Below are 18,633 nucleotides of genomic sequence, written 5' to 3'. Positions count from 1 at the left end.
TTAATAGTTCTGCAAGAGAACTTTTATATTGTGATTTTAATTTAGAATGCAACAATCGAATTTTGGTGTTTTTTTTGTTAACGGCAAAAATTTTAATGTTTATACGATCAAAAGTATTTTCGTAAGCAAAACAATGACACAAATCAATCAAAGCTTGAAATGTCATATTTTTAGATTTTTCTTTTAATTGTTGTAAAATACCTTTCCATGCTAGAATATTTTGCTCTTCTTGATCTTCAAAAAGAAGTTGTAAAATATTTTCTTCAGAATATAAATCTGTAGTGTTTTTTTCCAACACTTTTATATTCCATTCTTCAATGGTGCTCACATCCCATTGACGAATTAACAAAGAGACGAGAAACGCAAAATAAAAACATAATCCTGGTTCAAACAAAATTCTATAATCTAAAAACATTTTCTTTTTTTGTTGATAAGACAGAATAGTATAAGATATACTTTTTAGTGATTTTTCCCATTGTGTTACAGAATGAGGTCCATACCATTCACCAAACCATTCGTCTATTTCTTCCCTCTTTTGTGTTTGTTTTTGTAATATGTTTTATCGCGAGTTTTCTTTCGTTGATTTAGTATTTTTTTATTTTTTTCATAATAGGTTTTGTTGCTTTTTTTCTTTTTTTCAATTTCTTTATCTGTCATGAGCATTTTTCTTTTAAAACCAGACAATTCAAAATCTCGTAATTTCATCATGGATCTTTCTGTTCAATTAGATAAAGTTTTAATTTTAATATTACATAATCGTATTATCTTCAATCCGCTATCATTTTCTAAAACATTAAAAACAGCTCGCACATTGGCATCTTGAATAAAACGTAAATTTGTCGGTCCTTCTAAAGGTTTAATAAAATAAACAGGGAAATTGTAACAACGTTTTATTATTTTACAATAACCATTTTCAATAGATTTGCAACACTAAGTAACAATATTATAACCTAATAAGAAATTTTGAAACAAGTCTGCAAAAAGAATACTGATTTTCATTTGTGTTTCAAATCCTTCCATTGTTTTTTGTTCAACATGATAAACAATTTCATCAGGACTTCGAGTTTCAGAATAAAGTTGTAATTCTTCTACAAAATCTTCATCTTTATAATCGTCTTTAATGTAAAAAAAATGTTCAGTGTATATACTGTTATTACTAAAACGAGTTTCCTCAGTTTGATAGTCAAATTAAATTTTTTTTAAGAATCTAAAAAAAATTACATGTATTTTTTATAAAATTCCAAAACATCACAATCAGCTGTAATACTTTTAAATAGTGTTCGTAAATCAAATTTATTATTAATAATTATAAATACATCGTTAATATTACAATCTCGTGATAAATAAACATAATAAAGACTATTAATAAAAACATTTGAATTAAATTGAACAACGGCTTTATTCATGGTACTTCCTTGTGCTTTATGAACAGTAAAAGAAAATGCTAATTTTAAAGGCAAACCAAATCTTGAGCCTACGACAGCATGAGAGCAATCTAAAATTTTTTATTTGACACATTCAATTTTGACTTCTTTTTTATTCATCATCACCCAAACTGCATTATTTTCTATTAAAATGACGGTACCAATAGTACCATTGCACAAACCTTCTTCCACATTAATGTTTCTTACAAGCATAACAATGGCACCTATTTTAAGATAAACAGCTGCTGGAATTTGAAACGCACATGGATATTTCGATTTTTAATAACATCTTTAGCATAAAACCAATACCCTTCTTGTTTGATAGTCTCCATTTTTTGATTGTTATAAACATCCACTTCGATATTTCTAAAAAATAATCTTGTATATTTAGAGTTTAAATTTTCATCTTTTTCAAAACAACGCGTCATAAAATAATCAGTAGTTATATCTGAAACTTGACCAAAACGTATTTCATTTAAAGCTCCAAAAAACTGTTCATCGTCTTTTTGTCTAAAGCATTGAGTTAAAACCAACACTTCTGTCATGTAGTGTTGCCATATTTGTGATTTAAAAACAAATTGTCCTGTGACAGGTGGCAACTGAAAAAAATCACCACAAGTAATCACTTGTATGCCACCAAATAATTCATCATAACATTGTCTATTTTCACAAGCTATTAAATGCAATAAATCAAATGTTTGAGCGTTAATCATTGAAATTTCATCAATAATTAAAACATCAGTTTCCAACCACGTTTTTTTAATGTCTGGATGCATATGACGTTTATAATAATCAACACTTTTAACACCAGTTTCTATACCAGCAAAAGCATGTATTGTGACACCATTGATTAAATAAGCTGCTTTTCCAGTACTCGCAGTAATATGTATTGTTTTATAAATTTGTTCACTTTGAGCAATTTGGTTGACAATATAACTTTTTCCACATCCAGCGCCACCAGTAATAAAAAAATTCTTTCCTTCATCAAGCCATTGAAGTGCTTTTTGTTGTTGTAAAGATAACATTCTTTTATTATATGCTGAAAAAAAAAATATTTTTTTTATTTACTGAATAAAATACATATAAGTATATTTGATAAAAAAGAATAACAAAATCAGTTTAACATTTAAATTGGTTCGTATTTTAAATAAAAAGTCACTATCGTTTTCATCTAACAAAAATTTCAAAGATGCCATTTCCTCGTCAGTTAAAGTTTCGCAATTTTCTGTCTCCTCGTCAGTAAAAGTTTCGCGATTTTCTTTCAACAAAGAATTCATATTTATAATCTTCTCCAACATTTTTTCATTTCATTTATATTATTTATCTAAAAAAAAAAAAATTTTTTCAATTTGAATATAAATATATTACAGCATATTTTATAAAAAACATCATATATACAATGTTCTGTTCGACAAGTCTTTCCACTTTACAATATAAATCATTTGGTTCATCTATCAAAATATTCGCAAGTATCATTTCGTTTGCAGGCAATAGGTTTTGTTTAATTAACAACTCCAACATTTTTTTATAATGTTTTTCTCTTAATTTATTCATCTAAAAAAAAAATCAATATTCAGAATTAAAACATTTTTCACAATATATAAATGAACAACTCTCTCCATCAGAATATCTATATTCATCACAATCTTCACATTCGTTTAAATAATGTTTACAATTTTCAATTTCTACACATTTTTCTTTTACATGATTTAATACATCTTCTTTACATTTTAATTTAAAAAAATCATAAAAATATTCAAACTTTAAATTCGAATAAACATGATAATGTATTTTAATATATTGAAAGACCATCAAAATCAATATATGAGGTATTCTTTTCATTTCTTCATTGAAAAATTCATTCCACTTGTAATTCAAATAAAACCATTTACAACAATTACATAAAATTTGTTTTGAAGTAATCGCATGCATTCGAATATTTTCCAAAGTAGCTGGGTGAGCTTGATTGAATTGGTATATTTTTTCAATCAAAAAATCCAAATCATTTTCTGTTAGTTGCATTTTTTATATTGTAATCTTAATCAAACCATTGATAAAACAAATATTTTTTAAATTTACAATCATCACACATTTGTTCTAAAACACAATTACAACTAGCTAAATCACGTATTACGTATTTATGAATATAAAATTTTTTGTTTAATAAATCCCTCGATAAACCAAGCTTGTTAGAAGCTTTTACTATCGTATTGTAAAATTCTTTCACCGTATCCTCAGAATAATCACAACACAAACAAAGAAAATTATAATCGTAATTATAATCGTATTCTTGACATCGACATTCGGCCAAAAAATCAATCTTTTTTTTTGATTTTCATAAATTTCCAAGAGTTGTTCTTTAGTTATATCCATTTTCTTTGAAGCTTTTAATATAATGTCATCTCGTTCCTTTTTTTTATTATGTAATCTAAAAAAATTACAAAAAAAATGTATACAAAATTCATTATATAAAAAAATGTATTCAAAATTCAATATGAAATATAAATAATTAAACATATATAAAAATGTTTATATATAAAAATTACAAAAAATATAAAAAATCTAAAAAAAAAATTTCAAAAAAAATGTATACAAAAATCAATATAAAAACATATATATAAAAATTACAAAAATATAAAAAAATGTTTACTTTCATCCGAGAAATGTTGATCAATAAATATAATCATATCTTTTTTCGTTTTACAATTTAAAAACAACTTTTGACAAGGACACACTGTTAAACTCGAAATTTGGTTTTGACGATATTCAATAATTTTTTTTATTAATTCTTCTGATAAACCTAATTTTTTTCCATTTATCATTATATTAGTTTCCATTTTTTTTTGTATTCAAAAAAAAATACAAAAAAATGAATACAAAATTTTAAACAAAATTATAAAAAAAATTTACATGTTTATATTTGAAAAAAAATGTCTTTAGCTTTTTATCGCTTTAAGAAAATATAAAAAATACAATATTAAAAATACAATATAAAAAATATTAAAAATAATAGGTTTAATCAATCATATATAAAAAATGTTTGTATATTCTTTCGTACTCAATTTTTTCTGTACATAAAATTTCCAATGTCATTTTTTTACATTTCGCACACATATTGTTCGTATTGCAAGGACACAATGCCAAATAATTAATTCTTTTCTTCAATATTTCAGTTAATTCTAATTTTTTCGAAGACATTGTATTAATTTCCATTTTTTTATTATGTAATCTAAAAAAAATACATTTTTAAAAAAATACAAAAATTTACAGTTTATTTTTTTCTCATTTGATATTTCTTCACCAGATCATTGACAATTATATATTTTTTGAGTTGTTCATATTTTTCTCTACAACTAACACACGGTTCGCCTCTACATTTTTTACAAGATTCCGTAGAAAACACAAGTTTTTTATTTCTCCAGTTTCATCAAATTCTACAACATAATCTATTAATTCGTCCAAATTAATATCATCATCAAGATCAAGATCGATTGATTCCATAAACAAATTGTCATCTGTCATTTTTATTATGTTATCTAAAAAAAAATACAAAAAATATATATACAAAGTTTAAACAAAATTCAATATAAAAAATACAAAAAAAATGTATACAGAGTTTAAACAATATTCAATACAAAATTTAAACAAAATTCAATATAAACAATTCAATATCTTCTTATTTGTATTTTAGTATATATTTGAAAAAAAATGCTTTTTTTCATTGTCATTGTTTTCGGAACGTAAAACTTCCAAACTCATTTTTTCACATTTTTCACACATAATGTTTGGTTTACAACTACATAAAGCTAAATAGTTAATTTCATCTTTGTGATATTTAAAAGCTTTTTTCAATAATATTTCGCTCAATCCTATTTTTTTCGATGCCAACATTATTTTGTTTTCCATTTTTTTATTATGTAATCTAAAAAAAAATACATAAAAATGTATAGAAAGTTTAAACAAAATTCAATATAAACAATGTTTATATTTTCTTTCATAGTCAATATTTTCCGAAATTAAAATTTCCGATCTGATCTCTTGACATTTTGTACACATATCATTCGGTTCGCATGGACACGAAGTCAAATAGTTAATTCCATCTTCGTAATATGAAAATTTCTTTTTCAATTCTTCATAATATGAAAATTTCTTTTTCAAGAATACTTCAGCCAATCCTAACTTTTTCGAAGCCAACTTTATATTGTTTTCCATTTTTTATTATGTAAACTAAAAAAAAATACATTTTAAAAAAAAATCATCTTATTTCAGCATAAATGTAACAAGCATTTAAAATACAAAATACACAATTAGATATACATTCACATTGAGCTATTTTACATAGAGCTTCATAAACAAAATCAGGTTTTTCACAAACAAGTAAGAGAAATGTTTTGGTAACCCCTATTTTTTTAGCTACTTTTTCACACATTTCAGAAGCTTGTTCACTCATACGCCAATCTAAAAATAAAAATGCTTCAAAAACTTCTTTTTCTCTTTTAAAAGTTTTTTCTTCTGAATATTTATCAACTCGTAGTAGTTATTCAGGTTTGATTTGTCGCACTTGTTTTACAAATTTGTCAAACTCTCCTTGAGTCATTTCTTCTTGAAACAATTCTTTAAGATGATAATCTTCCAAACTATCTTCTTGAGTCATTTCTTGAAACAATTCTTTAAGATGATAATCTTCCAAACTATCTTCTTGAGTCTTTGTTTTTAATAACTTCAAATTCACAAACCACAACTATTTTTTTTATTATGTAACATAAAAAATACAAAAAATAATTAATCTAAAAAATACAATAAAAAAATTAAGATTTGACATCAAGTAGTTTTTGAACATCATTCATTAATGTTTTAAGTTTTGATAACACTTCCGTTATATCTTTAAAACGCTTTTGACATTCTAAACATGAGTTATTTTCACATTCACAAAGTTCTAAATAATCAACAGCTGAAACTTCTTTGTAATTTTTTGAAAGTTCTTCTGAAAATTCTTCTTTGTATCTGTTTCATTTTCCATTTTTTATTATGTAATCTAAAGAAAATACAATAAAAACTAAAAAAAAAATTAACTAAAAATTCTTTTATTTATGAAAAAGTTTCTTTAAGATTATCGACTTGAAGATTAAAAAACATTTTTTATTATACAATCTAAAAATTACAAAAAAAAAATACAATAAAAATTAACTAAAAATTATTTTATTTATGAGAAAAATTTTTTGGTCATTTATTGCGTAAATAAATTTAGTTTTTCGACATTTCGGACAATTCCAATTCGACAAAATCCGACAATTTCACAATTCCAAGTATTGACATAATGTTGTTGCAGCTAAACTATTTGTTGTTTGTTGTATTAATTTTACCATTTTTTATTATGTAATCTAAAGAAAAAAAAATTTAATCAAAAAAGGTACTCAAATATTCCATTATTTTTAAAAATGAACGTTGTAATTCTTCGCGAATACGTATTATTTTTTCAGTCTTATTGTCAAAAGAAAAATGATTCATTATTTCTTTGTGAAATTCAGGGACATTTTTTTCAATATAATTAAACATAGCCACATCTCTTTCTTTTTGTTTTTCTTTATCTACTTGTATTTCTCTTTTAAGCCATTCAATATTTTTTTGATTTGTCGTAAATAATTTGTACATGACTTGCATATACAGTTGTAAAGTTTTTAATCTGTCTATAAAACCATCTTTCTCAGCATCTTCTCGTATTAATTTATTCAATTCGTCTATTGCTTCATTTAAAATGTTGTCGTGAAAATTTTTAACAAAAACATTAAAATCTTCACCATATTTAACAAAACATTTTACTATTTTATATTGGACAGCAATATCTGCATTAAGTTTATCTAACTTTCTGTATTTATGAGAGATATATTTTCCACTTTTGTAATTTTGAAAGAAATCCATTTTTTATTAGTTTACCTAAAAAATACAAAGTTTTAAAGTATAGAAAATACAAAGTATTTAAAGAAAAAATACAAAGTTTTTAAAATACAAACAAAGTTTTAAAGTTCAAATTAATTTAAAAAACAAGTTACTCATTGAAAATATTTATAAAAGTATTCATAAAATAATTTTTAATTGTTTTTTTTAACAATAATCTTTCTTCGTGTTTTGATATATAATGAAAATTTTTCATGTCCACATTTGATTTCATATAAGACAACATAACTTCATCTCTTCTTGCGAATTCTTCCTTTTCTTTTGTTACAATAAATTCGTCTTCTTCAATTGCAGCATTGAAAGTGATAATCATGAAATTGACTAACTCCATTAAAAAATGACGTATAACGAGATATTTTTTTATTAAATTGTTATTTTAATTATAATTTCTGTTATTTTTTCAAACTCTCCCAACATTCCATCTTGATGTTCATCATTGATTAAAAATTCTTTAACGATAACAAAATGAAAATAAAAAACAGGTGATAATTCTTCCAAAAACTTCCACAGTTTTTGTTCAGAATGATGTAGTTTATAATATTTTGTAATCCATTCGATGCGAACTTCAGACCATTTTTCATTATCCATGTTTTTTCTTATTAGTTAATCTAAAAAAAATGATACAGTTAAATGATTAAATTGATATACTAAATTTTGATTACATTCATTATAATTATAATTATAATTTTTTCTTAGTTTTTCTAAAAAATTAAAAAAATACTTAATTTTACATTTGATATACAAATTATTTTTATTTAAATAATCGTTAATGCCTGCTGTTTTTATAAAATTACAATATCCATAACCAACATTTTCTTGATCTTTCAGTGGACGTTGAAAAGACACATTATTTTCACTCGAAAAACTTTTTTTTATTTGTTTACCGTGAGGACCACATATTTTAAAAGTAATAATACGATTGATAAAAGGCCATTTTAATACTGCATCATAAGGTGTAAATCGCATCATTACATGTAAACCAATTTCTTCTTTTTCATGTTTATCGCATTTCATATGGGTAGTCAATTTCATTAAAAATTGATAATTTTTATAATAAAAAGGCACACTATAATAAGCCTTGCTTTCATCTTTTAACTGTTCTTTAAAATTTTCAAAAATCCATATTTTGCTGCCATGACCATTATTATGATGCATTTCTTCCAACATGGATAGACGAAAATCTAAATTTTTTATTTCGTCAACACATAATCCATTGAATAAAAAATTCGGATTGTCGGTGAAAATAAATAAAGCCATAATTTTTACTAATCTAAAAAATAAAAAATTTACAAAATATAACAAAAACATTTTACAAAAAAAAATTTATTTTCCAGTGAAACCAAAACCACCCTTTCTTTCTACATCTTTAATCATTGACATTTTCACTCCACGACAACAACACCCATCAAACTCTTTTATGTTTTTGTCAGCTTTAAACATTTTCACAAATCCCATTTGAGCAATAGCATCTCCACGTTTAATCACATAATTTTCTTCTGAATGATTCATCAATAAGACTTTAACTTCCTCTTTATAATCGGGGTCTATTATTCCTGGAGCATTAAACACTACCACACCATTTTTGTAAGCTATACCTGATTTTGAATATACCTGTCCTGCTAAATTTGAATCCATTTCATTAATATACACTCCAGTACTTACTAAAATACGTTGATGTGCTTGAAGTAAAACATCCTTTGAGCTTCTCAGATCAAAACAAGCACTCTCTTTTGTTTCATAAAAAGACCATTCATGAATATCTGTAGTTTCAAGTGATTTTAACTCTTTATTTTCCATTTTATCTATCTCGTTGTCTTGACCAAAAGATGATTTGAACAACTTTTTTTTACTCTTTTCATATAAAATGGTAGTCATAACAACATTATCTCTATCATTAAAACAGAATTAAAAGTATAAAGTACAAAGTTTAAAGTACATCGCACCACATTGAACTTTAGACTCTAGGACTAACATTTTTTTAAAAAAAAAACATGTTAAGTACTTGTTTTTTAATCTCTCTTTTCAACTCAAACAGTATAAAATGTGTTCATTTTATTTTTAAAAGTTCATTCACAACACAACGAACAACAAAAATGTCAGAGTTTGAAACTGTTTACTGCAACGATAACACCTATGTTAAATTTGCAGATTTAGCAGGTGTTACTTTGTGGTTAATCGAATTTAAAGAAGAAAAAAATGTGAAAGACAAACATATTCTACTGTACCACTCAAACCATTGGCACAATTTAACTTTAATAAAAAAGAATTGATTTACAAACCAAAAAACGAGGGCTGTGAAATTTTGTTACCATGGAGATATAGAGAAATGTGTGATCTCAACAAAACAAATTATTTGTTTAGAAGCGAACTAAAATTAACTAAAGATGACAATACATTTAAAATGAACAAAGTTGAACTCACTAATAATGTAGTGTCTATATTTAATCATAACAAAATAACCAAAAAAGTATTGGAAAATTTGATGATGGATATGCAAGAAGCTCAAAACAAAGCCTATATGACAGTAGCTTATCCTAAAACTCGCATATTAAAAACGTGCGATTTTAACAATTTTGTTATACGATAAGCAAAAGAAGAAGATGATATTCATGTTACAGAATACGCAAGACAGTTGGCTATAGAACCGTCTTTTCACAATTCGTTAATTACAAATGGTGTTTCACGAAATTTGAATCAAAATTTAAAAAGTGCTTGTGTTGAGCTTGCTGAAATCGAAACAAAAAAAACTAAAGTCGAACCAGAAGTAGCAGAAATACCAGAAGAAGACGAAGAATAATTTTTTTTTTTTGTAATTTCTTAACATTTTTGTAATTTTTGAATTAAAAAAAAACCTGTTTTAACAATAAAAAAACTTGTTTTTCTGTTTTCTAGTTCCTATATAAAGGGTGAAAAATAAGTGCTAGTTCATTTTTGAAAAAGAAAATGACTAGCGAACAACTTGACGAAAGTCTCATCAAAGCTGTTCAACTTTTTTATCCAGATAATGAATTACATCCTATGCTGTTTGAATTTCACCATTTAAATAACACCTATGAAGAATGGCAAGACATTATCTTTACGTATTTAAAAAATTTTAACTTGGAATTGAACTTGGAAGAAGAAAAATACAAGGATTTATATTATATTTTTATAATTAAAGACTATGAAAATAAACTTCATTTATTTGCAAAACCTTTTCGTTGTGATATGAATTTCGAAGAACAACCACCATCATGGCGAACGAGAATGTTTGAAGTGTGTCGCGTGATAAACGAAGATTATTTAAGTATAACCAAAACAACAGTAGAAAAACATCACGAAGAATTAAAAAAACAAATTGAAGACTTTATAAAAATCTATAAACTTTACTTTAAATCAAAAAACATGGAAAAAAAATGCACTTCATGGAAAAGCAAACTTAAACCGACTTTAAAATATTATTTTTTGTTTCCTTATCTATCTAACAAATGGGAGTATGATAACTTGAAGAAAAATTGCAAAATATTAAATCACGTTTATCCAGCTTGCATGGAGCAACGACCTTGCTTTTCATTCGAGGATAAAGTTTTTCATAATGGTTATTACACCCTATATACACCTGCTCCTACTTAGAAATATTTTATATTCGAAAAAGTTCGTATAGAAGAAGATAATGTATACATTTATAAAGCTTTTGATTGCTGCAATTTTCACGAAAAAAATTTGATAGAAATGTTTCCTACAGCTCAATGGTTTTTTTTCTTTAATAGAAATTTTAACATTTCAAAGATTTTATACAGAAAAGAGGACGAAGTTTATAATTAAGAAAATGACAAAATAGTATCGAAACAACCTATTCATACAAACATTCATTACACCAAATATTATATGTCTGCAAAAGAGGGATTATAAACAAGAAATTTTTTTTTTTTATTATTTTTTTTCCATTTCAAAAAGTTGATACACAAGTTTGTTTACTCAAAATATATTGTCAAAGCATTCACAAGTGTCTTTATTTAATATATAAACACATTTGATATTGTCTTTTATCAATTTAATAAGTCCTGCGTAGTCTTCAACATTTGTTTCTGTATACACGAATTCGTTAACATAATCTTCTAAATATAAAGAAAACATGTATGTTTCGTAGCGAGGACAATGCTCTACATTGTGCGTTTTTGTAAAAAAATGTCTGAAATGTTCCATACACAATGGTTCGCTGATGACATAAGTAGGTAGCTTGCTTACTTTAGGAAATAATAAACGATTCAAATCAAAACTGAAAATGTTGCTTTCTGTCTTTATTGATTTTAAAATTTTTCTTTCGATTTCTCCCCCTTTGTAAAATACAAGATTCCATTGATATTTATTTAATTGTTCTTTTAAATAGTCGTTTACGGAAGCACAAAAAATAATTTCTCCCGTATATTTAAAGGAAGGATAAAAACTCAATCCATGTATATTATCGTGACAAAATTTAAAAACTTTTTTATATTTTTCATCTAATTCTTCCAACTTTCTACAAGGTATGACTAGAACATGAAAATATTTTTTATCGTTGATAGATCTTAAACAAACATCTCTAATACAGTGATAACCCCACGCGTGATTTTCTTTATTCGAAATATATTCTACATCAAGTAACCACATCTAGAAAAAAAAATGCTTTTTTTATTAAAAAACAAACGTATTCTTTTAATAAAATGAATAAAAAAGTATAAAAAATCAAATTTTTTAAAAATATTTTTTAACATTTTTTAATTTAAAAAATGAATTGCGTTGATAGCATCATTAAAAAAATTCACAACAATTGCGCAGTGTGCGCGCTTGATGAAGTATCGAAAAGATATAAACATTATGAACACAAGTCTGGAAATTCTTCACCTTCATCTGATCACGTAGAAGAAGAACATTTTACAGATAAAAGTTCATTTGAATTTTTACAAAATGTACTCAATTCTAAAAGGATAACATTAAATTCTTACAATATTGCTAAATGTTTTAAAAACAGTGAATTTAATAATTTACTCGAAAATCCTCAACTTTGTCCTATTCATCTCAATCGGTTTGACAATTTGAAAGAAACATATGGTGATAATTATGTAATAGAACTCTATAAATCCAAGCTCACTCTTTTGCTGTTAGAAAGAAAAATCAAACCAACTATGGTTCTAACAGAAGGCGATCAAACTGATGGTTTTGTGGATACGTTTACTTTAAAAGTAATACCTACCGTCTTTTCTTTGATAGAAAAACTAGATGGTGGTTTAAAAAAGAAGTCTGTTAAAAGAAACATTGAAGGAATTATAAAGGAAGGAACCAGCGATAAAAAAACTTTATTTGTTAATATATTACTCGCTATTGTAACACTATTTATTGCGAGTTTTTTTAATTTAGAAAAAGAAGAATAAAAAAAATGGCTACTGATGAATCTTTGTCTCGTTTTTTTAAAAATTCAGAATTTAAAAATTATTTTACAGGAATCTATGCTTTTGACGAACTAAGTCAAACAAAAACACATATTCATATTATTCAACAATTGAAAAAAAACGGCTCCTTTATCATTTACAACAATGAAACTACAAAAGAAACAGGTCAACATTGGAGAGTGTTGATGAAAATAGACAAGGGTCATTTTTTTTGTTTTGATAGTTTAGGTGAAGAAAGTGTATTGCAACAAATTCCAAAACATTTAAGATTTAATAAATATTTGTTTGAAGCAGTTGAAGAAGTCAATAGCAATATACAAATCAACACTATTAACATTAACTACAACGAAATTGAAATTAATTCTTATATAAGACAAACCAATCATTTTCCTACAGAATGGACAGCAGAAAATCGTGAATTTTATTGGTTTACCAAATTTATTTTAAAATATAGCGAAATCACTGCCAATCAAAATGTATTTTTTTCATACAATAAATTTCCTTTTCAATGGAATGACAGTAGTTTATGTGGTGCATTTGCCGCTTATTTTGTAGCTCTAGTCTTTCGCAGCGAAAATGTATTATATACAGATCAAATATATTTACCTTCGTTGTGCAGACTGATAAACCATTATTTTTATGAGGTAACAAGTCTTCATGCCTCTTCACTAATTCAAGTAAATCTGTATTCATTTTTTCAATTTATAAAACAAGAACTATTTCACTATCTCGAAGAAACTGCTAAACAACTGTTTGACATGCAGTTGCATTTTTATATGAAAAAACAGGAAAATCTAGAACGTGATCTATTGTCTATGAAAACAAAACAAATTCCTTTGCATTATGATATTTATGAAAAACAAATATTGGCTCAAAATGCTCTTAAAAGATTTTTAAAAGATGCAGGATTCTTAAGAACAAATTATGAAGCTACGTGGGACAAATTATCCCTATTGGATATTCAAGCCATTCCATCTGTGATGAATGAAGAAAATATTTATTATATGATTCAAAATGAAGTGGATAGAATATATGCAAACAATTATACGCGATTAAAGACTGCTAATCAATTTTTAGATGTACCTATTGATGATGTCATGACTAAAAAAGAAATAACAGGACAGATTGCTCTGAATTTAATATAATGCAACATGAAGAGAACAGCACACACACTACTAGAAGAAATTGTGGAAGAAAAATGTGCTACGTGTAATGGCTATGGCGAACTCTATTTCCTCGTATTAAAAGATAAAAAAAATAACGCTTTATTAAAAAATTGCACGATTCACTTAGTAAATAAAGAAGTATGGATATTTAACACCGTTACTAAAAGAACAGCCAAAATACATCTTCACAAGACACAGTGTTTAACTTGTAAAGGAAAAAAAACATTGACTATTAAACGATACAAAAAGAAAAAAATTGAAGAAAAACAAGATACTATTTTATTTGTACATGTTTATTCTTTAAATGAATTAATATAATATTTTTTTACAACTGTTTTTTAATATACTTCAAACACTTTATCCGGAGGCATATAAGGGTTGACAGGTTTTGTAACAACAGGACCAGGAGGCGTTTTTGTTTTTTTGCCTTTCCACGCTTTTTTTATACTGTATAACAGCGAACCCACTTGCAAAGCGTTAGTTACATTTTTAGGAGTGATAAAATCGGCTAATCCTCTTCCTCGTCGGACTCTTCGCTTACGTATCTTAGATCTATAACGTCGTTTCTGCGTTTTACGTCGATAAACCATCCGCTAAGAGAATTTCCAACAAAACGTAAAAACTTTTTTTCACTTATTTCAAAATGATGTTTTTCTCCGTCTTCATATATAAACACAATATAATATTTATTATTTGAACAAGTTACTTTAATAAGTTGACCCTGTTTTAAACAATGTGACAAAGAAAAATCACCCTTTGCTTTACTATTAGCTTTAAATAATGAAATATAAAAATCTTCTAATCGTGGAAGCGAATAACCATCTGCTGCGTAAGTTTCAAAAGACATTTTTTATGTCTGTCTCTTCGAGTAACCAAATGTTAAATGACTCTTTAATGACATCAACAAAATCTTCATATAGCATTTCAAATTCGTGTTTGTTTGCATCAAAAGTAAAATCAATATGGGTTTTATTATTAACACGAGTTACTTTGATTTTTTTACTTCCATCCAGACGAAAAAATAATTTAAAATTACCCTGGACTTGTTTTAAACTATCATCCGTTGTAAAAGAAGAAGTTTCTAAATTATTAATCGTTTTATAAAATTCGTTTAAACAAGTTTTAAACTCCATTTTTTTTGTTTATTTCAAATGAATTTTTTTCTTTAAATAAAATTTTTTTTTTAAAAAACCAAATTATAGTACTTTTTTTTAAAAAAACAAACAGAAAAAACACTATTAAATATTTTTTTTTATCAATATATTTTTGGTATTTTATTACCTACAAAAAAAACACCGTCATTTATATGCGATATACAATATAATTTATTTGTAATGTCAAAATCCATGACAAAACCACCAAAAAACGTAGATATTTTTGTGTGTCCAGTATCTTTATTACCGCTGATGATTTCGGCAATACCATTTTCATACTCGTACGTTAAAATATACTCTCCTCGAGAACTTGTATCTGTTCTTAAATTCTTTATTTTGTTGTTCCGTTTTTCCATATCTTTTATTGACCATAAAATTTCTTTAGAATTTTCTTGAACATATCGTCGAAATTTTTGTACAAAACATGGATTGCAATATTTTTTTATATGTGTTTTTCTTTTTGCGTGTTTGCATACTTTTGAATTCATTTTTTTGTAAGTAAACGTTTTAGAGAGTTGAGCTTTTTTATACATATTTTTAATCCCATTAAAATATAGTTTTAAATACACCACCAATTAAAGGAATACCTCCTAATAGGTTACCATGGATACCTTTACCACGTTTTCTAAGTATACGTTTTCGTTCTTTACCGATTAAAGAATGATAAGGTCTAGGATGAGCTCTCGATTCTCGATGAACAAAAATATATCTTTTAGCATTTCTATGACCTCTATGTCTTCTATGTCTCATTTTTAAAAAAATTGCTTTGTTTAACACGAACCACTTTTGCATACTTTATATACTTGCTTTTTTTTGTTTTTTCAATAACAAATCAGTGCTTTTTATGGTTTTAAAGAGTTATGGTTTTAAAGAAATATAGTTAGTAAATAGTTTAATATTAAAAAGACCTTTACCACGTTTCCTATGTATACGTGTTCCCCCTTTACCAATTAAAGAATGATGAGATCTAGGATGAGGTTTCAATTTTCGGTGAACAAAAATATATCTTTTAGCATTTCTATGACCTTTATGTCTTCTATGTCTCATTTTTTTTAAAAATTATTTCTGTGTTTATCGCGATCTACTTTTGTTAAAACAAAACGATATATCGGTTCTCCAACTCGATTCATTTCGCGATTTGATTTATTATTTATATACTTACTTTTTGTTTTTCGATAACACATCAGTGCTTTTCTACAATATTGACGCTTTTTTTTTTTCAAGTTTTTCTTAACTCTTCTGCGTCTTAGTGTTCTTAGTTCTGTATTATTGGGATCAGTTAACTCGTTTTCATCAAAAGAGGTTCTATCAAAAAATTCAAAAAAAGCATCCCTATGATGAGGCCATTTTCCATCTACTGTATATTTAGGTAATTTAGTTGTATATTTGGGTCTCAAATTGCTTTTATTTGAAGGTGTTGAAAATAAATTCCGTCTTACAATCATACGGGAAAAATCAATATCATCTGCAGCCATTTTTGTATTTAACTTTTTTTGGACTTTAACTTTTTTTTGACTTTAACTTTTTTTTTGACTTGTATTTTTTTTATATCTTTTTTTTTACAAGATAAAAAAACATAGTGTCACCCTGACACAACCTTACTTATTCTATCTTTACTTTATCTAAGTAGGCCTACTTACTTATTTTTTATTTTTTATTTTTTTTTAGGTGCCCCAAGAAGTCCTAACGGTCTTGTCACAGAGCACCGCGGAAGTGCATTTAACCAGGAAGTTCACGCCTCCTTCCTTACCATGACGCGAAAATATGTCCAGAGCTCGTTTCGAACCTGGGTCTCCTGCTTATAAAGCATGCGTTCTAACCGCTACGCCACGGCCGCAAACTTATGTTTTTTCTTACAGTCTTTATATTTTATACGGCCGTATTTTTTTTTCTTACTTACTTACTTAGTCCTTACTTAACTTACTTAATCCTGACTTAGTCTTTAGCCTGCTTACTTACACACTCGTGCGCTCACTCGTTCTCACACACTCCACATACACTGCTAAGTCAACTTTCTTCAACTTGATATTTTTAACATTGAACTAACTAGACATACATTACCAAGTCAACTTTCGTCAACTTGATATTTTTAACATATAACTATCTAGACATACATTACCAAGTCAACTTTCGTCGGCTTGATATTTTTAACATTGAACTAACTAGACATGCATTACCAAGTCAACTTTCGTCGGCTTGATATTTTTAACATTGAACTAACTAAACTTTTTACTACTTTTATCGAGAATCGAACCCTCAACGGTCTAATGTCATGGCGTTAGAAACATAGTGCGGCGAGCGAATGCACTATGCTACGTCGACGTGATGGTTCATGGAGTTTTGAATTCATTTAAAATGTTATTTTAACACTATTCGCAGAGTTTTTTTTCTTCGCAGTGTTTTTAAAAAGTTGTTTACTCCGTATTTTAATCTCTTTAATCTTGTTCATAAAAGCGCTATTAAAAGTTTCTAATTTTAACTAGCATGACACAGCATTTTCTTTTCATTGTATAAAGTTGCATCACTTTAGCTATTATTTTGTTTTAATCTGTAGAGATTAAATTTTATACATAAAAAGCGTGTTTTTTTTGTTAACAAAATCAAAAATGACAAAAACATTAACAAAACGCTCCGTGAAAAAAACAAAGTATTTTTTAGACGAGGAAGTCATCGGTAAAGAAATCAATTTTAAAGAGAATGAAGTAGTTTTAAGCGAGGAAGAACCAGAAATCATCGTAAGCGACGACGAATCAGTAATACTAATCGAAGATGATCCTGTATTGGATTTTCCAGATTTGAATATTTATAATGGAGACGAAATTCATTTTGTTATAAAAAAATAATAGTATAGAAACAAAGACACAAACAATAACAGAAAACGGACCTGCAAATTCAGAAAACGATTTGGATTTTCCAGAAGAAACAACAAAAGCTAACGAATCTATAAAAAAAGTAAGCGATTTTTATACACTTTTTTTAAATTAATCATGTTAGTTTTATTTAAAAAAAGATTTTTTTATTTTTTTAGAAAAAAAAAAAAAAAAAGCCGTTCGAAAAAAAATTAGATTTGAAAAAAACACTAAAAATACTTTTTTTTCACCAACACTATATTCTTATCAATAATCTTTTCTTGTAAATAATTTTTTTTGTAAATATATTATTTTTGTCTATTTTTTCGTCGTATATTTGCTACTTTTAATTGATGTTTAATATCGACATAAGATTCGGCAGTATGAACCCAGCGTTTTATTCTTTTACCAACTCTTCCAAGATTACAATTTGTTTTATTATCTTTATATCTGTTATTTGTTCTACGTAAACACGATAATATTCTTTTACAATTGCTCGGTAAATACTGATTTTCAGTCTGTGTCGATGTTGAACTTTGTTTTGTACTTGTTTGTGTTTGAACTGCTTTTTTTGTTCTAGGAACTGTAGTTTTTGTACGTGCCATATTGACAGTGTTTATTAATCTAAGAGTATACCTTGTTTTAGGCATTTTTATAAAAATGATATTTTTTATATT

The 18,633-nt window shown here is 26.2% G+C and overlaps 2 protein-coding genes across 2 annotated transcripts; both read right to left on the bottom strand.

The window, feature by feature from the left end:
- Positions 1-930: 930 nt before the first annotated feature.
- On the bottom strand, positions 931-2,701 carry LOC136091904 (ATP-dependent DNA helicase PIF1-like). The gene is made up of 4 exons (XM_065819620.1): positions 2,584-2,701; positions 1,684-2,463; positions 1,331-1,495; positions 931-1,115 (listed from the first exon to the last, which is right to left on the bottom strand). Exons 1-4 carry the CDS (start codon positions 2,699-2,701, stop codon positions 931-933), a joined length of 1,248 nt encoding a protein of 415 aa, XP_065675692.1.
- A 6,001-nt stretch (positions 2,702-8,702) lies between these two features.
- On the bottom strand, positions 8,703-9,254 carry LOC136091903 (deoxyuridine 5'-triphosphate nucleotidohydrolase-like). Its single transcript, XM_065819619.1, has one exon. It carries the CDS (start codon positions 9,252-9,254, stop codon positions 8,703-8,705), a length of 552 nt encoding a protein of 183 aa, XP_065675691.1.
- Positions 9,255-18,633: the final 9,379 nt, after the last annotated feature.

This window comes from Hydra vulgaris, chromosome 15, assembly GCF_038396675.1.
Source record: "Hydra vulgaris chromosome 15, alternate assembly HydraT2T_AEP".
Taxonomy (NCBI): Eukaryota; Metazoa; Cnidaria; class Hydrozoa; order Anthoathecata; family Hydridae; genus Hydra; species Hydra vulgaris.
The sequence above is the reverse complement of the archived record's forward strand: the minus strand, read 5'-3'. Positions and strand labels throughout refer to the sequence as shown.

What these genes read in the sequence shown, in the direction of transcription:
- LOC136091904 (XM_065819620.1), bottom strand. Translation starts at nt 2,701, where the DNA reads ATGAATTCTTTGTTGAAAGAAAATCGCGAAACTTTTACTGACGAGGAG. An exon ending in AAATCGAAATATCCATGTGC is followed by an intron (nt 1,496 to 1,683) that starts GTTTCAAATTCC and finishes AAAAAATTTTAG; the next exon opens with ATTGCTCTCATGCTGTCGTA. An exon ending in TGTTTATTTATCACGAGATT is followed by an intron (nt 1,116 to 1,330) that starts GTAATATTAACG and finishes TTTACATTAAAG; the next exon opens with ACGATTATAAAGATGAAGAT.
- LOC136091903 (XM_065819619.1), bottom strand. Translation starts at nt 9,254, where the DNA reads ATGACTACCATTTTATATGAAAAGAGTAAAAAAAAGTTGTTCAAATCA.